Source organism: Ixodes scapularis, unplaced genomic scaffold (genome assembly GCF_016920785.2).
Source record: "Ixodes scapularis isolate PalLabHiFi unplaced genomic scaffold, ASM1692078v2 PGA_scaffold1__304_contigs__length_218370807, whole genome shotgun sequence".
NCBI lineage: Eukaryota > Metazoa > Arthropoda > Arachnida > Ixodida > Ixodidae > Ixodes > Ixodes scapularis.
The window spans coordinates 36,083,065-36,109,317 of NW_024609846.1; the positions used below are offsets into that span (position 1 = coordinate 36,083,065).

General features: G+C 40.6%; 1 protein-coding gene across 3 annotated transcripts in view; it reads right to left on the bottom strand.

Annotated features, from left to right (window-relative positions):
- Window positions 1-25,602, bottom strand: part of LOC8026667 (cytochrome P450 3A41) — a 68,290-nt gene extending 42,688 nt beyond the window's left edge. The window contains exons 1-12 of one of the 3 annotated variants that reach the window (XM_042290684.1): window positions 25,327-25,485; window positions 23,941-24,037; window positions 18,615-18,667; window positions 17,361-17,457; window positions 12,683-12,802; window positions 11,955-12,043; window positions 11,009-11,154; window positions 10,487-10,608; window positions 2,481-2,556; window positions 1,363-1,520; window positions 1,063-1,151; window positions 297-434 (exon numbers count right to left, since the gene is read on the bottom strand). In XM_042290684.1, coding sequence (XP_042146618.1) covers window positions 297-434; window positions 1,063-1,151; window positions 1,363-1,520; window positions 2,481-2,556; window positions 10,487-10,608; window positions 11,009-11,154; window positions 11,955-12,043; window positions 12,683-12,802; window positions 17,361-17,457; window positions 18,615-18,667; window positions 23,941-24,037; window positions 25,327-25,379 — 1,238 coding nt within the window. In that variant the 5' untranslated portion in view covers window positions 25,380-25,485. Of the gene's footprint in view, window positions 1-296; window positions 435-1,062; window positions 1,152-1,362; window positions 1,521-2,480; window positions 2,557-10,486; window positions 10,609-11,008; window positions 11,155-11,954; window positions 12,044-12,682; window positions 12,803-17,360; window positions 17,458-18,614; window positions 18,668-23,940; window positions 24,038-25,326 lie in introns of all 3 variants that reach the window. The other 2 variants (XM_040216534.3, XM_040216535.2) reach the window with 2 other exon arrangements.
- Window positions 25,603-26,253: the final 651 nt, after the last annotated feature.

The window sequence follows — 26,253 nt, forward strand, 5'->3', positions numbered from 1 at the left end:
CGATACTTTATGCAGCAGAAAATCTTAAGCACTTATCTAAATTCACAAGACCAGATGTTGAAATTAATTTGGTATTCGAGATGATGCCAGTCCGACTTATGACTCAAAATTATATCAAGGCATGAAGTTCATCTTGGGCATTTGTAAACGTTCACAGCACATACGTACTTTGTTTACTATCTTAACTATGAGCCTTTGTAATAAAGCAATATGTTCCTCGTCATGCAGACATATAAATTCGCTTCAAAATAAGAACACGATTTATGCTGATCAAAACCTTGGAGCAGGCTTCTCACCGTTCCGGATTGAACAGGTAAGGGTCAGGAAAAAATTCGGAGTCGTAATGCACACCGCGAAGAGGGAATTCGATGCCCATTCCAGGCTTCAGCCGAATCCCGGAAACGACCGTTTCTTTTGTGCACACTCTTGTCAAACTGCAAATATAATCAGGTACAAACTATGAGTATCGCCGCTTTCGTTGATGCTAGGTCAATCTAGCTCCCACGAATAAATAGTGCTTTATAGTAAACGTAGCAGTACATATGGAAGTAGACAAGGTAAAAACGCTACACGAAATAAATAATATAAGAAAATGACTCTAAGCATACGCGTTAAAACCCATGCCCTGAGTCAGGTTGCAATTATGGTAGAAAGTCTTCATATATTTCGCAGCCAGTGAAAAAGCTTTCAGGCTGGCTAGCGCATTTGCGCCCGACTGTGCTCGAGTGCGTTTGCATTTCGTTGCAGTCCCTTGACGCACTGGCGCCATCTATCGCTTGCCCTGGAACAGTTCCAAGTTGAGTATAACTACGCTGAAACGTTTTTCACTATTTGTGAGATTAAATTCAAGCACTATTCATAAAAAATGGCAACCTGTGACTTTTATTTTGTTTTTTTCAAGCACATGGTGAAAGAATGACGCGTAAAAAACGCTTGGTGCCAGTATACTGAGAATCATGTTGATAATGTTGAGCGATTACGAAGGAAAGTAAAACACTCGAGCACACCCAAAGTCGTGAAGGCAGCCTTTACGAAGTAGAATCTAGCTATGCGGGAACTTACAACGAATCCGGTGTGTACATTCGCAGTGTCTCGTAGATTACTGCTTCAAGGAAAGGCATTGCCTTGAGTGCATCATAGGTCACATCCGTCTACGAAGGAAGGAGAAAAAACACATTCCCGTGGAAATTATTTGTGCCAAAATGAAGGCGCTTTCTGCTCGAAGCGTTTCTAATGAAATATCGCAACACGAATATCCCAATGAGCTAAAATAACGATCAGTCACGCACGCTGACTTCTTCGTACGGTTTCCTAAACAATATAGTTTCCAATCCAGAAATGAATTTGAGACTGCACGCGTACCTCTTTTAAGGTGTCGTCCACTTCTTGTATCAATCTTTCCTGGTATTGCGGGTGCATGGCTAAGTTATACACGGCGCAGGTCAGTGTGTGCTTTACAGCGTCAGTTCCAGCAACAATGCACAACATACATTGAGAGGCTATTTCATCAATCTCTGCATCTGCAAAAGAAAAAAATCGACTAAAACATTTTGACATGCAGGAATCTTAACTTTCTGCCGAATTGTGAACGTATACGTAAGAGACTATAACGATGATTAATGTCCAATCTTTAACGGGCTGCGGGTTAATTGTAATTATTTTTTTCATTTTTATGGTACTATCTCCCTTGTTATCTACTGCATGTATTGGGTATATAAGACAAAAAACACAAAACAAAATTAAAATATAAAAGCCTACGCAAAAATAAAATAGACAAGCGAATAGTCCTAGCTTTTCGTCGAACCGATGCTAAATTTCGAACGGGATGCAGGATATTTTTATTTATTTTATATTTCTGTATACTAGTACTTCTCATTTAATCTCTATCTGATATCAGACGCAAATAATAAAACAAACCATAAAGTTTATTAAACTTTCATAACACGTGACACATTAATAAAAAATGAAAATACATAATATTCAAAATACCGATTACACGTAGAATGTGATAATGCCAGCATACGTAATATTTTCTTCTTTTTTTTCAGAACAAATGCGGCGCTAATTCGGAGCGATTTATTCTCGCTGTCAAAATATGTTTACAATCAGTAGCATAGACATGGAAAGTGAAAGCATGCCTTAATAAATCATAACGTAACACCGTAGACTGTGGAACGTCTCAATAAGTTTTTTTATTGTTGTATTTTTCTTCGAATTGAAAGCTTCTTCATTTTTCCGCACCGCAGTCTCAGGTGCTACATAGTGATTATTTAACACCAGCAAGCATGCACACTCACTGTTACGCATTAGTAAGAGATATTCGAAATTTGCTTGGCGATAGGAATTTTTTTAGGTATACACTCGAGGATTATTGACAGGAGACAAAGGTAAAGCTAGATTTCTTTTTATATTTTGCTTAAATTTGGGTGTAATGGCTGCTTGATAGTGACAACTAAAAGTTCAAAACAAATAAAACGCACCTGTTATTTCAACACTATCTTTGTCCTTCGCCTCTAAAGTTGCTTCCAGCAGGATTTGCAACACGTCGTCGAACTTCTAAAAAAATAAAAAGTTACGTGCACTAAACAGCTTTTCGCCAAGCACTTGATGTAAAACAAAACACAAACATATACAACGCTTTCCATAGTCGTCGTGAAGAACGCTACCGCAATGTGCGTACAGTTTGCACACTTTGGGCGGGAGGTGCCGGCAATTTTAGAAAGGCTTGTTCTTAAGAAGGCAGGAATTTCGGTTGCAACATGGTCCCACCAAGTGAGGAAAGAGTAAAAAGGAAAGCGATATGATTAACCATAAATATATAACACGTATCAATTGTGATGAGTCATGTGCGTCCTCTTTTTCATCCCCCGTCTCGAATTTTAGCATGTCCAACCCACCAAGTGGTCTGAATTGATTCTAAACCTTTCCAGATGGGAGTTAGATGTCAATCTTTCATTTGCTTCACAATAACCCCCCTTGCCCCCGCCCCCCGCCGCCACCCCCACCCCGCCCACACACAGTAATAAAGATACTTTAACAGTCGAGACATCTGAAAGAATGAAATTTTTTGTGGGAGTCTTTACATTTATAAGATTTACGATCTGCACAATATTTTATGATTAAGTTATTTGTGTCTTCAGACTACTTACGGTGATTAAAGGAGGTTACACGACTCGTGCATTACGGAAATAAGTAAACCCTGACAATAAAATATAGTGACGGGTATAAGAAGCGAAAGGGACCCTCGATGTCCAAAGTAATTTTATTGCAAAAAAAAAAACTTATTCGGGCATGGAAGAATATTGTCCTTTCAAAATTGCATATCTTTGCTATTGAAGTCTCTTCAACTTGGTTGAAAAGGGCCGCAAGGTGAAAACTCATGACTAATCAAAGCAGCTGTTGCTGTGCTTCAAAAAAAAAAAAGGTACATCTTAATCCCATGAATACAGTAGGTGTGCAGGACACGTAAATTTAGCATTTTGTCACTTTTAACAAATTTTAGCCGAACTTACTAAATTTAGCTAAATAGGGCGGAACATCAGGCCGCTAAATTTAGCAACCATGTTACGGGTTTCTTTTCGTGGACCTTTTTGAAACGTTTCGCTCTTTTTACTGAAACTAGCCTCATAACACTGAGTATAAACCTATCCTTTTTTGCTTACCTCCTCCTTCGCACGAGACACGAGAGCGTGCGGAACACCCGCCGTCTTCCTGACACAAGCGCCCCGCCACCTTACTCCTTAGAGTAAATGTATTGTGATAAGGACGGTTACTTCTTGCTCGTCGCACAATCGTACTTTACTATGAGGTCATATTACACCGTGGAACCGACGAGCAATATTTGAGAATTCTCTATCCGTATTATTAAAACGGTCAAAAAAGTAATAAAATTCCCGGTTCCCGTAATAATTAAGTACAAGAGTCCACCTTGCTGAAGTATATTCAACTACCAAAATAAATTTAATGTCTTGCCTTATTTTAGCATGCCACAAACGCGTGTCCAAGTAGGGAGCTTAAAATCGATAATTGTTCGTTGGTTGAAAGAGCCAGAGAAAAGTTTCACAGCACTGGTTTCCACTATTGCAGACATAAAAAAAAAAAAACATTTACCCGGAATATCCTTTTTTTAAAGAAAACAACCGCATGTCCTTCCCTGCCCAAATCACACGGAGACTACACGCATTGACTTTTGTCCGAAGTAAGTAGCGAGTCAGGAACACGGAAAACGTCCGGCTTCACAAATTCCACGTACGCTGGAATGGTGAGCACATGAATGTTTGTTCAAAGTCCTAGCGCATGTTGCTTTAAATATATATATATAATATATATATATATATATATATATATATATATATATATATATATATATATATGGGTGGTTTCATCTCAAATCGTGCAGGCAAAAAGGGTCGAATTTTTAATTTCGATGAAAAAAATATATGTTGTGGCGCCGTTTCTAAAACCGCAGTTGACACAAACCGAAAGTTCGTCGGATTTTTTGTTCTCGACTTGTGAATTTTTAAAGAGGCCGCGGCGAAAAGCAGCGTTTTTCACACCCGTCGTGGGTCGGATGTTTCGCTTGATCTCCCGCCATGGATTTTCAGTCCACATTATATTATCTTTTTTGAAGCACTCTGTGGACAAATTTAAAAGGCTCCAATACCATGAAATAATTTTAGGCCTTTTGCTTTTTTTCTGTAAAAATGTCAAAAACGCCTCCTCGGTCAATTGTTGACGAATTTCGACAATTAATTACTGGCGATCTACTTGGGTTACACCGATATTTTTTATGTCCACGGAGAGCCCAAAATACGCTCTTTACATTTATTATAAAATGCCTTGGCTGTATGAAATATGCTTTGCGGTACGTTTACGTTAATATTATGAAAAAGCCAAAAAGTACCATTTTTGAAATTGATTTTCTCAAAAAACCCATTTTTTATTTTTTTTATTTTTTGTTCAAATGTAGATATGATAGTTGTCTACACGAAAATCAAGCCTAGAAAGTGTATATTTTATTTATTTATTATTTTATTTCAACATACTGCCAGCCGCCTGTTGGCAGCCAGGGCAGGGGTGGGCATAGACAGACACAAACAAAAATAGCACGATAACCTAGCACACAGCAAGCATACCTAACAAATCATCGGCGATCAAAAAAGAAAAAAAAAGTGTTTAATCATGGTAAAAAAAATGAATAAACAAAGTGGCATCGATTCACTTGACACAATCAACTCTCGAGCAAACGGTACCAATTGTGTACACACACAAAAAGAAGAAAAAAAAATAGCATGCAACAATAATAACCTAATATAGCGTCTGCAGTCACCGCGAAAAAAGTTGTTCTATCATTGCTGCAAATGATGACGCTGTGGCTGCATTTGTAACACTTTCAGGCAAACTATTCCAGTCATTGATTGTTCGCGTGAAAAAGCTATTTTTTAGACAGTCAGTTCTACAGAAAGGGACCACAATAGTTTTCGAGTGCTTATTGCGCGTTTGCCTGCTTGAGTTGTAGTCCATGTACTTTTCGAATGACATGCGCGAAGAGTTGTGCACGATAGTATAAAGAAGCTTGAGACGATTTATCTTGCGACGGGTTTCAAGACGAGGCATTTTTGATATGTCGTATAATTTTGTAATTGAACTTTTTCTTCTGTATTCGTTGTACGCAAATCTAAGTGCTTTCTTCTGAACTCCCTCAATTCGGTCTACGTTGATTTTGGAAGTGGGATCCCATACCACGTCAGCATACTCCAGAACAGGGCGTACGGTGGTGCTGTACGCTGCTAGTTTTGTTTTTGGTGTACAGTGTCTTAGTTTTCTTTTTAAGATCCAGAGTTTCACCATCGCTTTCTGCACAATCCATGCTACATGACTGTTCCAATTGAGTTTTGACGTGAGTATAACACCGAGATACTTGTATTCGTTGACAGTTTCTAAGGGATGGTTGTTGATGGTGTAGCTAAAAGCAAGGGGCGTTTTCTTGCGTGTGACGCACATGTACACACACTTAGAACTGTTAAGCGACATCTGCCAATTCGTGCACCATTGCGTTATACTGTTTGTTTGTTTGTATGTTCTACATTTAAGCATCAATATCGTACAAAAACGTGTTTTTACGGCTCGAAATGGACTTGCGAATTGCGCGTCTTCACAAGCTTGGAAATAGTTGTTTTTTTTTTTTTTTTTTTCGACGTTCCCACATAAAAATGAAATACAGTATTTCCACCCTGACATATTTATTGATTATTTAAATTTTATTATAGGCGGCAAGCTACATCGGAGGAGTTCCAAAAAGAGAAAGCAACACTTCTTAAAGGGCAGCTCCGCCGTCAATTTGAGCGTTTTTATCGAAACATATTTTCGGAAAGGGTACTAAAAATTTAGCCTATAGCAGCCGTTAAATCATTAAAAAACTGTTTACATAATTTATAATCGATAAAATACGCTGAAACCGAAACCGAAACTAACTTGCCACTCGACTGGTCCGCCATTTTGATGTGACGTCACATATGGTATAAACACTCGCACGTGTGCAGTTTGAGCCTGGCCAGCCTGGCAGCAGGTCACTGTTTTGTGTTCGTGCCGCGGATGAAAATTGACTCATCAAGCTCGTCTGAATCGAGCAACGATGAGGATATGCGGCTAGATTTTGAGGACGATGACGATAACCCGTTTTCATAGGATCCGCCGGCATCGCCTCCGAAGGAAGCCCCAGCGGCGGCTGCATTCGTGATCCGCCGCCATGTGGACCCAGATGCCGCTTCCGAAGCGGAATGGTAAGGCAGTTTTTGTTGCTAGCACGCCAAGAAAAACTGATCGACGTTATGCCTTTTAATTGGAGGCACTTTTTGTTATATCCTGGGGTCTGACAATAGACGGTTTTAGTAGACCGTGTTTTCAAGCGACGCTTCCGTAGCGCGAGATCGCACCGCCACTTCCAAGCATGCTCTAGCGCGCGCCCGGAGGTTTAGCGGGCCTCTGATAACTATCTACTAAAACTCCCTATGGACAGAAGGCACGAGCGCGGGGACGGAAGATCGTTAGGGCCTCGTAACCTCAATTTCCATTCTCGCGCTGTAAAAGCGTCGTTTGAGACATCATTCGCGCATGTAGCTTCGGCTTCGTGAACGTGCATTTCATCAGCGCGCTCGCGTGTGCTGTATAAACCGATAAAATAAGCAAAAACCAGACAGTCCTAGCACCAACAAGCTCCAAAGCAAGCACCCTGACCAACATATGACGTCACGGCAACGTCAGTGCCATCATGGCAGCCTCCGTGTGCCGCTCTTCCTCAGTGTTGCCAGTGCGGCGGCAGCAAGTGATTTGGGTGTGGACGTGTAAATTTCAAAATTCATTTTCTTCTAAGAAAATTAATATTTTCCCGAGATATTTCGTACACATGCTCAGGAAGGGCATCCAAATACATGGTGAAAATTTTATAGAAATCGATGGCTATAAAAATTACGGCGGAGATGCCCTTTAACAGACCAGCAGGTGTCGTAAATTTTTAACGTGTAGGAGTCGGCAGACGTCTTATTGATTCGGGGCCCTCATTGGCCTGCATGAACGTCCCGCTTTTTCGGAGCCAGCAGATGACCACGACCTTTCGCGCTCGTTGTGTTAGATGGGACGGCCCGTGACAGTAAAGCGAGCAGCGCACCCTGTGTCACGAGGAGTGAAATGGTACGATTCTGTCGTTGACGCGGCGAACAGTGACAGCCACCCAGGAGGAGTCAGTCAGAGTATTGTACAAGGGAAAGCAAAGGAATCGTTGCCTGAAAGGATGAGGACACCACGGCCTTACAATGTCGACGGTCAACAACTGTTCTGCCACCCAAAACAACGCCGCGTGCGCGCTAAAACCGGCGGCGCGGGACAGAAATCCCGCAGACGCACACACGAAGATGGGCCGGTTTCATTAGGGATGTGGGGAAATTTGAAACCAGCCATCCGTGCATGCGTGAAACGATACCGCCTGTTTTCCCTATAGCTTCGAGCGCTCTATCCTTACCTTGAAACGGCCGTGCTCTCTCTCTCTCTCTCCGGGGAGATCCGATAGCACCGAAGGGTTATCTATTAAACTTGAGGAAGAAAACGAGAGGGGAGTGTTTAAGTTTAATTATCCCCACCAGCCCGCTCGTTCTGTCCTTATAAAGGGTTATCTCTTTTGGAAACAGCAAAGCCCGGAGACTGACATTAAAGCGAGCGTGTTGGTAAATATACTTGTGTTTGTATTCTGCCCGGAGACTAGTTGGGTTGAAGTCAGCCTCCTTGTCAACTATAACCGTTTGTGAGGAGTGGGCTTCTCCCGAGATGAAACGTTAGCGCCGGCTGACGTGTTCTTTTGAAAAAAGGAAAGGGAAAGAGAAAGTTTGAGTAACTGCAGAAACTACCTCGAAAGCTCCTCTCCCGATATGAAGCTTGAAGCATAGTCCCGGTTACCTTCTCGCGCATCGCCTGCTCGAATCTATTCTTCACTTTCTTTCGTACAGCCTCTGTACCGCACAGCCGTCGTGGATGTGCGTAATAGAGGGAGGAACAGATTCGAGCATCATCTGGACGCCGTCATCCTGCCAGACTTCAATGTCGTGGGACCGACTCGTGTGTGTTTCTTCGCCCCGCTAAACTTTGTTTCTCGGGTGCGGATTTTTCTGAAGGTTTTTTTTTTCAATGTTTTCTTACTAACTGTTTGTTAGCACTGTTCGGTTGTTGGGTTTATTTCGTCATGGCGTAGCGGCCTGGCGGTGATGTAGAGAGCGTGTTCGCACGCATTTGGTTGCGTCCCGTTTAGGGAATGCCCGGAGGAGTTGGTTTTTGTTCTTGCCATGTGCGGCTGATTTTTCCCGTCTTTATTAAATTATTGATTTTTTTTTTTTTTTACCTTTACGTGCCGTCGACTTCTTTGTCTGACTCTCCACCAGGCCTGGACCTATCGCCTTGCCACCGCTCGAACCTAAATACTTTATTTATTTTTTTAACGCAATTTTCGTTAAGATTGGAGTTGGGCAATTTAATTCCTATTTATTTACTTTTATTTCCTACCCCTGTCCATGACGCACTCTCTGTGTGTTTCGGACCGTTTCTGTGTCACCACTTTTGTATATTACGGAAGTGAAAGGACATTCCCTGGTGACCTGTGCGATGTGCGGTGAACAAGCCCCAGTGTTTGGTTTCGTAAAGAATTGTATATAATATATCGACGATGTGGTGACTTTCTTTGTCTTAGTAATATGACAGCTAATAGCTAGTCGTGCTAGTTTACTTTGAAAGGTTTATAAATCGAAACAATACAACGTCTGTGCCTTTTGGTTATTGAAAGTCTACTAGGCCTGCTGATTTGGTTAGATGTGTATCTCATGGTTCCCGCTCTTATCAAGACACACATAAATATTCAATACCACAAAATCTGTTTATAATTGATTACAAAATGCAGAAGAAAATTTAAGAAAACTTTTTCACAATTCATAGAGACGCATGGGTCGCTATGTCTGACTTAGGTCTTGCAAAACAAAGACGTCTTTTTCCGATATTGAGGCCTAAATATAAAACATGCAAACAAAATATACACTTTCTGGGCTTGATTTTCGTGTAGACAACTATCATATCTACATTTGAACCAAAAATAAAAAAAAATAAAAAATGGGTTTTTTGAGAAAATCAATTTCAAAAATGGTACTTTTTGGTTTTTGCATAATATTAACGTAAACGTACTGCAGTGGATATTTTATACAGCCAAGGCATTTTATAATAAATATAAAGAGCGTGTTTTGGGCTCTCCGTGGACATAAAAAATATCGGTGTAACCCAAGTAGATCGCCAGTGATTAATTGTCAAAGTTTGTCAACAATTGACCGAGGAGGCGTTTTTGACATTTTTACAGAAAAAAAGCAAAAGGCATAAAATTATTTCATGGTATTGGAGCCTTTTAAATGTGTCCACAGAGTGCTTCAAAAAATATAATATAATGTAGACTGAAAATCCATGGCGGGAGATCAAGCGAAACATCCGACCCACGACGGGTGTGAAAAACACTGCTTTTCGCCGCGGCCTCTTTAAAAATTCATAAGTCGAGAACAAAAAATCTGACGAACTTTCGGTTTGTGTCGACTGCGGTTTTAGAAACGGCGCCATAACATATATTTTTTTCATCAAAATTAAAAATTTGACCCTTTTTGCCTGCACGATTTGAGATGAAACCACCCATATATATATATATATATATATTATTGAGTCATCGTTATCCTCTTGTCTTTTTCTGTACATCGCAATGATTAGTTCGTCACGCACTCTGCAAGAAGATAGACGCATGTCGTTTGGTATTCAGGTAACGTTGCTACTGTTTGAGACTGATATGGTATCAATTTCATTTTGGAAGAGTTAAAACATGTAAAGTCCATTATTCAAAACCAAATGCAGCTTAGCGCCACTGTAGACCACAATAAGGATAATGATAATAATAATAATAATAATTAGTGCGCACCTTTTTTTCTTCAATGCGTTGGTCAACTAAGAACCTTGTAAACTGAATCATGTAATCTGTACTTTTTTTACTGGGGAATTCAACAATCCTTTTCAAAATCTTCAGTACCTTGGGCATTGCAACTGGAGAAAACAAATGGATAATTCAGAATTTATTTTCTGGGGCAGTTTACAACATACAAAGTTTACTTAAATGTCTAAGTCACTATGAAATCGCTCAATTATGTCTGTGAAAACTGTATAAATATAACAGATGGACATTCACTGTAACGCTTAAGCGATTGGTACAATGCTTACTGTTTGAAGAAAATATTATGGTGCAGATGAAATAGCGTTACTTTTCCTCTTCATTTCAGAATTATCAACCGCGAATACCTCAACCAGAACTCACGTTATAATTTATAACCAGTTTGTTTAATACCTTGATTTCAAACGATTCCGCCGGTGATGCGTTACAGACTAATATTATGGCGTATTGTACAATTAATATATTTGATGAAAGTATATATACTGCAAGACTTACATAGCATCACAAGCTTCCATCCGCCCTGTCCACCAAATAGACCGTTGCAGGAATCTACAACTGGATGATTAGGGTTATCATGTGTGTTTACATCTATGCTGAATACCAGAGATGTCATGACGTCCATGGCACTCTCGGAGAACGTGCTGCAACAAAGATTCGTTCACTTGTTTAAGAGTGACGACTTGTTATACGTAATATTTAATTTGAGAGCAAAATTCAATACAGACGAATATGATGCATCATATTAGAGTTTCAATTGTCTGCGTATTTTTGATTCCGAACAATGTTTGTGGTATTGTTTTAAAATGTAGTAGGTTCTTTCGCGCCTTTTCTAACAAAACATGTTTTTACGGCTCCTTGTCAAATTAAAATACTTTTGCGTAGGCTATGTACGCCAGCAAAAAAAAAAAAAAGTAAACTTATAAAAATTATTAACTTGTTTGCCAGGAGAAAAAAATTGCCTAAGTATAGCTAGACAAGAGAAGGTTCAATTTCAAAGCATCAAATGAAAATTACCTATTCGATACTTGTTTCTATTCTTACTTGCATGAAATCTGGTATTGCGCTGCGCGTAAGGAAAAGGTCAGATATCGAGGACTTGTGTATGAAAAAAACAGTAGTCCAATTATTCTTAAAACTTGAAAATAACAATCAATGACGTCACTACGCATATAACTTAAATTTAAAAAAATAATGTGTTCTTGAAAAGCTCGAAAAGATGTCGTCCTTCGTAATCCTGAACTATTATTTTGGGATTTTTCAGAAGTGGCCTAAATGATGAAGTAAGGTAAATGATAAGATAAGGTAAATGGTAATGATAATGATCATATATATTATCGTTTATTCTGTCCAGCTCCCCTGCACCTTTCCATTAATTGCATTAAAATCATGAGGTCTCCCCGTTTTTTAGGTCGGTTTTGCACAAATGAAAAACAATTCTTACTCTTGAATTTCGGTGGCACCACCGTCTCTTCCTTTTTCCAGCAGGCGGCTGCACACACCTTCCGCTACTTTCAGGACTTTGGAGACGAACTGCACGAACGAATTGTGTACATTATACAAACTTAAACAAATCAACTTAAGCTCTAGAAGAGAGGATGTTTCGGATTAATATTCCAGTTATGTTGTAAATGCGAAAAGCGAAATGCGAAACTTTTGTCAACACCGTAATTTCAATAAGCTGATTATTTGCAGAGCTGATTATTTCAGCGCGCTGATTATTTGCAGAGCCATCGTACGCAAAGCGAGGAATACATTTCATGTCACACCGGGCGGACAATCTAGTCTCGCATAAAGTGCAAATCGCTAACTACTAAAGCCTAGTTGTAATTCCAATGACAGCAACAATTTCAACATGAAAGCAATACCAGCATTTTTATCATTTTTATTCATATATTTTTCTGTCCGTATCGCATCACAAACCCAACACGAGAGGGCGCACTATAGCTTCATCGATAAAAGGAGCGAATAAATTATATAAGAAATATACAGGACTCAGCAAGAAGTCTAAGTACACAAACATCGGAATCTCAGAATTCTTCTGTCAGGGGGCTCGACTTTGTTACTGAGCACTCAGCAATTGGGAAATTTGCAGTATAAGATAAGACAAACTAATCGTTTAAAAAATATATGGTCTGAATATTTTGTTTTTAAGAAAAGAGAAAAACTAACCCCTTTAAGCTTGGATGACGTGAAGGAAGGAGTGACTGTCGACCTCGATGAAGTCCATTCGTTTCCAGTACTGTTTAGGACCATCCTGTCCCAAATATCATTTCCAGTGATTTTGTCTTCCTAGAAAAAAATGGTCCATACAGTGTTATTGGAGAGTGCAATGCTAGTGCCAAAGCTCCCGAGAATTATTTCACAGTATAAATAATCGTAGATGCTGATAAATATTCCCCGGCACTATCGAGGTCATCTGTGAAAATATATCTGGAAATTGTAGTTGGGCGAGTTGGTAGTTATTGAACATTGTTATAGTTGTGCACACAGGGACAAGGACAGAGAAGAGGAACACGTGTACGCAACTGTAACTATGTTCAATAACTACCAACTCGCCCGACTGTCTACTCTACTACAGTTTATTTCTTGTACATCGGGCTCTTCTTCTGTCTCCTGCAATCTTTCCTTCCTTAACTTTAATCTTCTCGTCAACCTGGCCGCCCAAAGTGTGTGCAGCGCACGGGCTGCCTTCTGGCACATCAAACAAGGTACCTGCCCTGTTGAACTTCTTGGTCTCAGTGGCTATCTTACACCCTCTGTAGGGTGTGTGAGAAGGGTTTGCAAAATTTTAAGATCTGAGTACTGGCGCCAGGCTAGATTCTTCAAAGACTGCCTGTGGGTTGCCCGTGGCGTCAATGGGGGCGATTTGTACCGGCAACGACGATCCTTTTCTGAAATGAATAGGACATTGAGTAATGTTACCGAGTTTTTGTGGCAGCGAGTTCGACAAAACCTCCCCAAGAAGAAGAAAAAACCTGTTACAGCAGCAGGAAGATTTACCAACCTCTGGGATATTGTGGTACCTCAATCCCTTCAATCAACCTTGGATCTTGGCCCCAAGTTTTGCTTTCAACCGAACCTGCGACCTCCGGAGCTACTTACTTTGGCAAGAAAGGTGGCGTACAAGACTGATGAGAAGATACGACCTCGATGTATATTTGAATGTGTTGAAGCTATTTCTGGTTCGGAGAAAGTCCAGACCCAGGATCCTAGGCCTCTGGTTAACTTCTTGGTTGACAACCAACGGCGTGTTTTAAAGGCCGATAAAAGAGGCTCCTTCGTGATAATGCCTGAAGGCATGTATAATGAAAAAGCCTACGCAGCAGTACAAAAGAACTTTCGACAGGTGCAGAATGTGATGAAAAAAGTGAAGAGAAAGGCTCTTCACTTTTAACACACAGTTAACACAGTTAAAGGGCAACACCGCTTAAATTCAAAAATTTTGAGATAGTGGCCGATTTTGCTTTTTGAAGCACTCAAAAACAATCCCCAATCTTTTGTTTCGCGAAAAATAAAATATTTTTCGTGTAATTTTACTCTAGCCATGATCACAAACTGAAACCGAAACGGTGGCAAAGCCGGACAACATTGTATATTCGGCATCACTAAGCATGTACACCCACGTGATATACAAGGGGAAGAAGGAGCTCCCCTCTTATCAGGATCCTCCTTTGTGCCTCCTGGATTAGCACAGGCGTCGCTATTCTCCTCCCAGAAGATTATAGAAGATTAACCTGTCACTCAAAATTCTTACAAAAGCAGCTTCCCTCTCCTCCTTTTACTTGGTGTTCAAAAGTATGCGATGTAACACAAGCCGCGCTCAACGAGGCGATCGGCTGATCAGTAGTATCAATAGTCGAGCGCCGGGCCGGCCGAGCGCGTCACTCACGTCTTTCACGGCGCTGGCGCCACCCACGCTCTCCCCGAAAAAAAAAAAAAAAAAAAAAAAAAAAAAAAAAGCTGTACATGCTTGGTGACGTCGCGGACGTGCCGGTAGAAGGAATTTGGAGGAAGCGGAAATGCAGCCGGGCAGTGTTGTCTGGCCCGCACGTGTCATCCAAAACCAGCGGATTCGTGCTTGTCAAACTTTGACAGCGATTTTAATGAACTTCTAGGCGGAATTCCGTCGTAATATTTGCCATGGGGGTTTTGTATATGATAACAAAGAGAACTGTATTGTTTTGCACTACTGGAAAAGAAGCGGAGTTGCCCTTTAACTGTGTGTTAACACAGTTAGCTGCCAACATAAGAAAAGCTGAAGAGCTGCACTTAGAAATCTTCTTTAGTGCCAGAACACACAGGGAAGCATGCCCAATCCGAGCTATTGTCACTGAAAGAGGTTCGTGACAACGGCAAGTGTCGACATATCTGCAAAACCACCTTTCAGGGTTAAAAATTAACGACCCCTTTTTGATCCGCAATTCGGAGGCTGTTCATGAATTTCTGAAGACAAACGATTTAACAATCACAGTGTCTTCAGCGTGGATGTTCAGGACCTCTTCTAATCACTTCCTCATGATTCCTTGCTCACCTCTGTCAGGTCCTGCATTGAGTCACATGATGAACTTTCCTTCCGGAACTCAAGTGGGGTAACCTTAGAAAGTTTCCTAGAACTCCTTTTCTATCTTAATTCTACTTTCATAGGGTGGCAAAATGGGGTTTATTTGCAAAAGTCGGGTGTGTGCATTGGCTCATGTGTAGCACCGTTTTAAGCGATATTTTTCTTTCGGGTGTTGACCGTGCTATTGAGTCTTCCATTGATCCTACGACTGTTACAAAAGTGTTTAGATATGTCGACCACCTCCTGCTGGTGTACAAAAAAAACAGTCGATGATGATGTTGTTGGTAAGACCATGGACATTTTCCACAAATGTGGTTTAGGACTTGTCTTTACCTGTGAAACGCCAAAGGAAGGAATTTTGCAATTTCTCGACCTTTCGCTTTCCCTGCTACCCAATCACCTGTGCTGGACCTTTTCCCCTCGTTCCAAGAAAGGCATCCTAAACTAGGCGTCCTCTCACTCAAAAGTCGTTAAAAGGGGTATAGCTATGTCATGCCTTACAAGCGCCTTAAATAAGTCCTGTTTTCATACCTTCCAATGTAGTTTTGAAGCTCAAATTGAGAGGCTGACATCCTGGGGCTTTCCAATTGAGGTGCTGACTGAGGTATTGGGAACACAGGTCAAGAGAGTGAAGGGAGCTCAAAAACCTAAGCCCAGTTTTGACAAAAAAGAATTGTGGTCGACCCGTATACGCAGAGAATTTCCCACAATCTTAAAAAGGTGGCTAGCTGGTCGGGGTCCCTTTAGTGATGTCAGCCCCCAAAAAAATGGCTCAAATTTGTCAAAAAGTTCATGCTAAGGTAAACAATAAAAAAAAAACATAAGTGCCACAAGAACCACACCCACTTTTATGTGCCCTGCTCCCTGAGTGTAGTATAAAGCATTCCCCTTTCATGTGGTAAAAGCTACGTTAGACAGACCGGACGGTGTGTGAACGACCGGCTACGAGAGCACAATCTCTCTCTAAAGTCTAAGGTGGGGGGCCGTCTACCCCTGCACTGTAAATCCTGTAATTGTACGCCATCCTTAGCGAAAACCAAGATAATAGGCAGGTACCGAGGAAAACGCACCAGACAGATTTTGAAGCTTTTATTATCTTAAGCATGGGCGAGCGATGTGTTAGCTTTCCGTCTGTTTCATTAACAGAGGAGGAAATTGCCTTCTTGAAATCTTTTTCGTGTGGGTAATTTTACGTGTCCCCCTCGAGCCCTCGGGCCTGTGGTCCCTCGTGCCTGTGTGGCCAACGCTCGAGCGGACTCCGCGTTCTCTACCACTTTCTTTTCCTCTTTCGTTAATACATCAGTTGTGAGTGTGCGCTTGTCTGTCGTCTACGTGTTCCTCTTCTCTGTCCTTGTCCCTGTCTGAGCAACTGTAACTATGTTCAATATCTGGATATTGTTGATACACACTCGAAACCCCACAAAAAACCCAAGCCGATTAGGCTAATTTAAGGAATATTCATGTCAATATATATTAGCCTTTTCATAGTCGTATATACAATGCCACGGGTTCAAGTGAACATAAGATATCCTCAGGAAAAAGTGGATGATGAAACTTATGATGATGCTCAGGAATTAATGCCGCAACAGCAACCAAGGCCGTACTGGCCCAGACTAAATTGGATTTTAAAAAAAACTGAAAGAGATAAGAATATTCATTGAAACGTCGCATTTCATAACTGGTGTAAATATTAAATATTTTTAATAAAATAAAATACACAAAAAACAAATTAAAATGGAAGGAAAGAGAAGAAGAGCTTATAACAGCGTGATCGGCGTAGGTGGTGATAAGATCAGCAGTGTTTTGAAACGTTTAATACTGTCAATAATCTCCAACAATCTTCTCGATTTCACCTTCATACCACAAAGAGAGAAGGTATATCAAACGGGAAGGCCCCATTCTAAGGTGCCATAGGACCGTCTCGGGGTGACGTAATCTTCAATGCCTTGCAACCCTGAGGGTACTCATACCTGCTCATAAATAAGTAAATAAGCTATCTCCCTAAAATTTTCACGGAGGGAACTCGGCAGGGATCTCATAATTGAAAGTAAAACTGACTGAATGAATAGAGGATTGACGTATGATCTCCGGTAAAAGGAAAAGATCAAAATGTACCCAATCACACGCATTCTATTTTTCCCCACGACATAATCACAGCATAAAGAAAAAACAGTATATCTTAACCATAAAAATAACAGAAAATGTAACTCACACAATGTGCTAATTTAATATGGCACCCATTCTACGGCTACCGCGGCAAAAGACACTTCCTCAGTTCAGGCTTACCGATCTGTCCGCAAACGACTTGAAATCTCTGACGCAAATATCTCGAAGCAAGTTCGGATCTCCCACCACCAGGGTCGGAACAAAACCCTGGTACGTCCTGAAAATGGTTCAAATTATGATGACAATAAAGGTATCAGTTAAGAACGGCATCCCTGCATTTCTATCGTCGTCCGAATCATTCTAGCAGCAATAGATGAGGCCCTATCTGCACATATCTTATTTATTGAAATTACAAAGCGCAAGGGACAGACAAGGACATGAAGTAGACAGGACAGCGCTATTTTGTCTACCTCATGACCTTGTCTCGCTTGCGATTTATAATTTCAGTATGTTGAACCAAATAGCCCACCATAACAATTTAGTATAGCTTATTTGTATTGTAGCGATGGGATTAATTAGACAGCGCTGGCGTCGACTTAACCTTTTCGATTTGGATCTGGGGATAATGAACTTCATTTCTCGTGATTCTGTTATGTTTTTGCTAAATAGAACAAAATTATGCTCGGAGAGCACATCCGACCAAAATAAATATGTAAGATAGGCAGAAAGGGCATCAAGGTAGAATATTTCAAGGTCACACTAAAGAGGCAAAATATTGTGCTCTGTAATTTGCCCGGTTATGTGTCATCTGTCATTATCAAAGGAACACTGAACTCTATAAAAACGTTTAAAGTGCCCAGATAGGACACTTATATCAGAAAATAAACTTTTCCCGAAAAAAACTTTTATCGCAATATTTAAGGCCGAAACACGCTTGCGTGATTCCGAAACAGGCCCCTATTGCGGGGTCGACGTCTAGAGATAAAGAATGCTTCGGAATTGCTCCTAAATTAAAATGATTAATGTAGCATAAATATTGCACTAAAGATATAGTTGCTGGGTTTTTTTTGTTTTTGTTTGTAGGCCCATTTTTACGTACGTGCCTTATCCAGGAGCGTTATAAAATGTTGGGTGGAGTGGAGCTACAGAGTCCCTTGAAGTAAAAGTCAACATCTTTCAAATATCTCCGCAGTCTCAGGTGTAATACGACATGATTATCTTTCAAACACCTGGTTTCAGCTTCAACGCCCTTTGCAACGTAAAAAAAAGGTTTTCAACATAACAGATAGCTCAGGAAGACAATTACAACTAGTGTGTGTCCGTGTGTGTGTTTTTTCTTCTCGCAAAAACTTTTAAATAACAAGGAGCAAAAACAAATCCTAAATATTTTTACCAATGTTCCCAAGATGTATTCAACAATTGCAGTCAACGCACCCATAAACGCGTCCATGTCGTTCATAGTTCCTCTGTACAACTTCATAGAGCGGCTGAAAGCAAAAAAAAAATACGATTTCGGTATTTTTGTAAGCTTGTAAAACAAATCATTGTTTCCATTAAATGTAGTGGCCCCTGAAGTGAAATGACGCAAGTCTCGTTCCACGAATTCAAACGCGTTGTCGTTCCATCGCTACACTCACCTTAATATGGACTGAATTGTCACAGTATGCAACGCGTTATGCAGACATCATAGGGATCGTTAGCATGGGAGCGCAAGCGTAGTGCTGAGGCTTGACCAGGACATGCTCGTTTTCCTACAGCTCCCGTTTTTCGTCTTGGTAGGACTCATTCCGGGAACCACCATTGCTGTTCCGGCCAACGTCATCGACAGTCCGGGATCACCATTATCGTCTTCTGGCTTGGAAACCCCGTCAGTTGTTCCGTGGAGCGCCTTCTTCGTGGATACAATGACACCACCCTGTCATCACTCCCAGAATACCCTTCAGCAGGCCTACAAAAGGACGTGCCAGAGCGTCGCCGCGCCACTGGGAATAGGAGCACAAGCGTAGTGCTGACGCTTAACCGGGACATTTTCGTTTTCGTACAGGTTTCTTCCTATATGCTAAGCCAACTAGCAACCTATGCCTTCCGATCCCATGCCCCGGAGTGCGTATTGTATCTGCTATCGATTATTTCTGTATGCTTAAGACATTGCTACTGGAGTGTGATGATGTAGAAACAAACCCGGGACCACTATCTGCCTCTGAACAAAAGCAGTTAAATGACATGTTCGTTATGCTGCAAACCATTTAATCCAAATTAACTATACTAGAAGCTGGACAGAAAATCATTAAGGTTAACATTAAAAAAAAATCTTACAGAAACAACAAAGCCTTAATACTGCTCTGTCTTCCCTTTCTAACCGGGTTACAGCAATCTAAAAGGATGTATCTATCACTGCTGAAGTTAAGCATGACGTTAATGAATTACAAGCTGTGACGTCCGAGCAGAGTGCTGCAACATCAACCTTGCTTGCTCGCATAGACGACTTAGAGAACCGTTCGCGTCGTTCCAACTTGTTGTTTTACGGTGTCCCTGACGTTGCTAGCGAATCTCAACAAATTTCTGAACAGAAAGTATACTTGGCCTTGCGAAGGGCAACTTGGGCGTCGCGGTTTGAAGCTCACATGTCGAGCGTGCGCGCCACATGGTGCTTTCCGTCAAGAGGAAACGAGGCCTATCATTGTAAAATTCGTTTCTTTCAAAAAAAAAAAAAAGCTGTTTTTTTTTTCTAGTTTAGAGCTAAAAAGTACACCCTTTTCATTATCTGAGGATTACTCACTAACTGTTCGCACCGCAAAAAAGGCGTTGCTTGTACTTGCCGAACGACAAACGTCCGCATTCAAACTACGCTTTTATAAACTTATGATCGGTTCAAGGAAGTATGTCGATGACCAGCATTCTAAATTAGTAAAGGAACTTCAACGATAGGATGAGGCGGGGAGAGTTCGAAACAACAGATTAGGCCTCTATGAGGGCATCAGGTTTTTATATGCTAATGCCCGAAGCGTTTTATCTAAACGTGATCATCTAAGTACCCTTATCTCGTCTTGCAGCTCCAACAATATTTTACTGACCGAGACGTGGTTAACTCCTGAAGTCATTGATAGTGAAATACTGCCTGATCACCCGAACTTCATTATCTATCGTCTCGATAAACAGCAACGGAGCGGTGGTAGCGTTCTTATAGTCGTAGATAGCAAGACACCTAGCAGAGTTATTCGTAAACATTCACAGCTTGAAATAGTTTGGGTCTGCTTGCAATGCAGTTTTAGGTCTGTCTTGGTTGTTACCGTCTTCCTGACGCTTCACACTCGTTCTCAAGCCTTCTTCACGATGATTTGTCATTACTTTTGGCACAATATCCAACCTACCTCGTATTTTTATTTGGCGATTTTAACTTGCCGTGCATTAATTGGAACGACCCAACCCCTGTCCGCTCTAGAAACTCCACTCTTTGTCAACAATTTATCGACGTCGTTTTCGATTTCAATCGTTCTAAAGTAGTTTCCCTTTTTACGCGAGCCTCTCCTTTCTATTCAAACATTTTAGGTCTGGTTCTTACTTCTCACCCTGAAATATTTCCAACGTCTTTGGTATTCTTAGACGGCATCAGTGATCACAAATCAATTCATTTTACATAAAAATTGAAACTACAAAAAATAATTCGTTCAGGAAAAAATTAAATCGAGCTTTGTATGACTATTTCTCTCTTTTTTAATTAATTATGAATTAAGAGAGGTTAACTAGAATTGGGACTTGTTTAAAAACAAGATAGATGAACTTGTTAACATTAACATTCCATTCAAATGCCTCAAGCCTTCCTCGACGAAACCATATGGTTTAATCGGCAACTTAGGTCTCTCTGCTACAAAAAGAAAAGGCTTTTCCGTGCTGCTAAACGTAATGGCACTCCTGAGTCATGGTCCAAATATAAAAAAGCGCATATAACTACAAAATGAAACGACGAGAGTGCAAAAATGTGTACCCTCAGCAGACGCTCCCATCTATACTACTTAATAACCCTCGTCGACGTTTTTGGAGTATTGTTAACTCAAAAGAGCAAGTTTTACCCAAGATATTTAGCGATTCAGGTGATGTATTGCTAGATGATCAGTGTGCACCTATGTTCAATTATGTTTTTTCAAAGTGTTTACATCCATTTTTACTGACTCTTTACCTGGCCACGTTTTTGCTGTTTTTTTTATCCAGTGGACCCTGTTTTTGTAGATTTTAGTGGTGTATCTCAAAACATTAACTGATTAAACTTCTCGTTTTCTTGTGCCGTTAACAATAGAAACACTAAAATATTACGGAACACTAACCGGTCTTCTTGTTTATTTCTGACCAAAATATTTCAGCAGTCTCTGGAGTCGGGTGGGGCCTGAGGACTGGAGAATCGGCAAGGTCATTCCGGTCTACAAAAGCGTCAGGAAGTCCCCTCCCCTCAACTACGGGCCTATATCTCTCACTTGCATCCCATCTAAGATCATAGAGCATATCATTTTTGATGCATCTGTTTGATTTCTCGAAAGCGACTCCTTTTCAAACAACGCGCAGCACGGTTTCCGCCTCAACTCTCTTGTGAAACGCAGCTCCTGTTTCTTACTAATGACCTTCACCTAAACCTTGACTCCGGCTACCCCACTAGCGCTCTATTTTTAGATTTAGCCAAAGCCTTTGACAAAGTGCCACACAACCTCCTCTCGGTGAAACTTTCTATACTAAAGATTGACCCCAAGAAATTAAAATTAATCGCATCATTCCTTCTTCAACGTCGTCAGTTTGTTTATGCTAACCACATCAAATGCTCCCCGAGTTGTTTTTTGTGGTGTCCCCCAAAGGGAACAGTACTCGGCCCATTACTCTTCTTAGTATACATTAATGACCTTCCTCTCAATATCTCTTCCACTGTGAGACTTTTTGCCGAGGGCTGTGTAATTTACTGTAAGATAACCTCTACTGATGTCATTCTAACGCTTCAGGACGACCTCTCTCAAATTTCTGAATGGTGTACACACATGGCGCATGTCCTTATATCCTAAAAAATGTCAATGCATGTACTTTTCGCGTTCATTGTCACTTAACTATCTTGTACTTCTTTTGAACTCTGCCTTTACTGATTATACTAACCGATACAAGTACTAAGGCTTGCATCTCACATCTAATCTATCTTGGCCATACTATATTAAAACAATCATATCCTCTGCGAACCGCTCTCTTGGCTACATTCGCCAAAATTTTAGATCCCCATCTGAAAACCCAAAACGCATTTTGTGCACCACTCTCATCATATTTAAATTAGAGTATGCGTCCTCCATCTGGCATCCTCATCAGAAAAATCTACCAGACTCCATTGAATCCGTTTAGAACCGTGCTGCTTGCTTTATTTTTGATGACTACTCTCGCATTTCAAGTGTATCATAAATGAAGTCTCATCTTAACTATCTTCTACTCTCCTCCCGCCGTCGAATTCCCAGTCTTTCTTTTCTCCACAGAGTATTTTACACACCTTTCTTGAAAGTGTCTCTTCTAAACCCACCCACCTGCATATATTAAAGACTGGACCATTCGTGGAAGATCGCCCGTCCCAAGTCATCAAGTCAAGCACACCAGCATTCCCTCATCCCTGAAGCTGTTGTGGACCGGAATGACCACTCGGACGCCATTGTTACTATACCCGACTCCAAGCAATTCCGACTAGTTGTTCAAGACCACTTGTACTAACCCCAACTCGAGGCATTAAAGGTATGTCTAAATAAATAAACAAATAATTTTTTAAAAAATTACAAAACGATAATCTTGAAAATTCGAACAGAGCAAAGCCATTTTGATGTGAGTGTCTTGATTGCGTGTAAGTGAAGTTCGACTTTAAATTATGGCGATACTGCTTCACGTTGGAGGTGCGAAATTGAGCGGGTGCAGACCACTCCAGACCTGAGGTCCTTCACGTGAAATTGGAGTTTTTAACATGTATTGCTCCGACGAGCGCATAAAGTGTGCGCATGCCACTAGACTGAGACGAACAGCGGAGCGATATGTCACATGGCTTCCATAGTTGACTCGTGATCAAATTCGTCTGTCTTTAGCTTTGGCTGAGGTTCATCGTTCGTGTAGTCACACCAAGTACAAGGAAAAACTGCCGTCTTTGCAAGCGAACTTTACACCGTAATTTTGATTTTGATGGGAAAGTTTCGGAACCTGAAACTTGTTGACAGTTTGCATTGAGAGGGGCTCCGGTTGCGAACCATTAATCATCTTGAAGGCAAAACGACACTACTTGCGTACGTGCATAAATTGATAATCATCTGGCACAATTATAGGCACAAGGTATGAACGGTGCTGCGGTGCATCGTAATTGTTTAGTGAGCGTTGGCTTCGACAGTCACTTCTCAGTCCCGGTCCGTGTCTTTATCATAAAGTCACCGTACCGTAAAGAGTCCTTATCATAAAGTGTCCTTATCGTAAAGAAGAGAGTGCAGACGTGTAAAGAGTTATCAAAGTACGTTTCACGTTCCAGCTTGCGACATGTGCTTTCTAATATCCTTAATTCGTGCTGGAAATGATCCGTGCACATGACGTAATTTGATAAACGAGCCGCTGTATCCCATCAGGCAATTATCTAACCAGCAACTAAAACATGAGAGAATTCGGCGACCTTATGTAGATAAACGGAAATCACACTAAATGATGATTCCGAGCGGACTAGTTACTATCATAAATAAACTCTTCATGGTACGATCCTGGAAAATAAGATACCTACCTTTGTAAAGATATCGTACGCAGTTCTCATATATTCCATGAACGACAAATGTGGAACTCCTTTGTCATTCCAATAGGTAAATGTTCTGATTGTCCATCTGCAATTAAGTAAACAGGCTTCACATGTCGATTCGTTTATGTCGTGAGTACTTCGCTGCACAAACAAATGCATAAGTCTCAGCGCAGAGGTTCGCAAATTCTGATAGAAGAAACGGGTGACCTAAAATCTTTATCTACAAATTCCATAAGCTAAAAATAGTCACTTTCAACTAGGAGCACATCCACTTCATGTCTGTTTCTTTAACTGTTGGGCGGATACTGGTCTGCAAACGCGAGAATCAAACAACAAAAGATTTTTAAATCATTATGTATACTTTGAAAACTATATTTTATCATTACGACATGCATAAATTGCGTATTGATTTCGTACATCAATATAAAAGCATCTGTCCAGGGTGTTTATAAGCATGTTTTAAATTTATTTATTTCCTGTTTTCTGTAATTGCGTTGTGTCGTAACACAAAGCTTTGCTCACTGTAGTTTGAGATCTAGAACTTGTAGCCGAATAGTATTTTGTACGTTTACTACGCCATAAGCCATAGATATAAGAACACTTAGAGTTCTCAATAGTGCGTAATATGATAGTATATAATTGTCAATAACTACGTATTTTGACATATTTTTAATTATCACTAAAAGAATTGCAATATGTGATAACGTTTCTTTAGAATACCGTTAATAATATAAGAATGGTTTCACTGCGCTCTCTATTATTTCTAGAATATGTAAATGAACGGTTTCCACCATGTATTGTGGGTATCGCAAAAACGTTAAGCAAACTCTTTTGTGGTAAAGTCATCATTTCCACAAAAATAAGTATATGAGCATAAAATAAGCTTATATGTGTACTTATCACATCAAAAAACCGTAGACGTGTAAACTTCGGGATGCGAACAGGAGCGCATGCAGCTCGATCAAGCCTAACTCAAACGAGCCTGCGCTTCTAAGCAAGAGTCGGAGCGCCCAGCTGGATCTCGAATGACAGATCGTAGCTACCCACGTGATCTCACGACGTTACGGCTCTTCAATACATTTAATCTTGTCTTGATCGTTCTGATAAACCTGGGAAGTGCATGTGTCTGTAGTCCATAGAACGTTTCCGAAATCACCCAAAGCATTCTGCAACCAAGCATAGCAAATCATAACGCACGCATCATGTTTGCCCGACACCATTCTGCGCAAAACCGGGTTTATCAGAATGAGCGAGACAAGTTTAATTATCGTCTGAATAGCATAATTATTACACAGCCAAAGTCATTGTTGAAAATGTACAGATAATTTGAACATTAGTTATCTTTTCAGTGTGTGTAGAGAAAGCCAGCCTTACCTTGTTATGAAACATCCGAAAAGGGCAAGTAAAAGCACCGCGACTTGAAGCATGAGGAACGTACAAATACGTGTTAAATCGAACCCAGAGCGTCAGTAGATGCAAAATACAAACTAGCAATACGTGCTTCCTCGCAAAGCTACACAAATTAGAATAAAATCGTCCACGACACAAAAGCGGCCAGCATCTCTCTTTATCTAGGACCCGCCCCGATGAAATGATATTGCGTTGCCAAGTTCCCTCTTGGGTCCTGGGGTGTACGAGCGACATAGGCTCAGATTCCCCGAACACATCTGTACTCGTCCTTTTATCTTAAGGGTTGTTCTCTTAGTAGAAAAATTCATAAAACGACAGCGTCGCGATAAAGAAATCTGTAGGCCGCCTAGCCTTCATAGCCACTGGCGCGCACACCAATACTTCGTCACCTTTTTCCGGTTCGTAAAAGCTTGATTTACTGATATATTGATTGATTTTAGGTGGCCTTTCAACCCAGGATCAGTATCATAGTATAGTGACGTTAATACAATGTCCCTACAATCAGATACTAGTATTGATTCGTTATAAAGTTTAATATTTGTAGAAACTTAAGTTCTGATTTAACCGAAAATAGTACTCCCAACTTTGAGAAACTAGGCAAGTTTGGGTCAAACGTTGGAGTGGTGCCAATATGGTGAAATCATTATACAGAAAAAAAATTTGCCTGAGGAGTTGTGATGTTGGATATATCCTATTCGACCTTTAAAAACCCTGCTCAATACTTTCACTTTAATATTTATTTATTTATTGTAACGTTTCCAAAAGTAAAATGAATTAGGGTTGCGATGCGGGTAGTTGTTTCATATTAAGTAATATCGACATAGCGCACCAAAAACGAAGACAAATTAGAAGGGCGTACTTCTACTTCGTTTTCGTTTGTTGTGCGCTGTG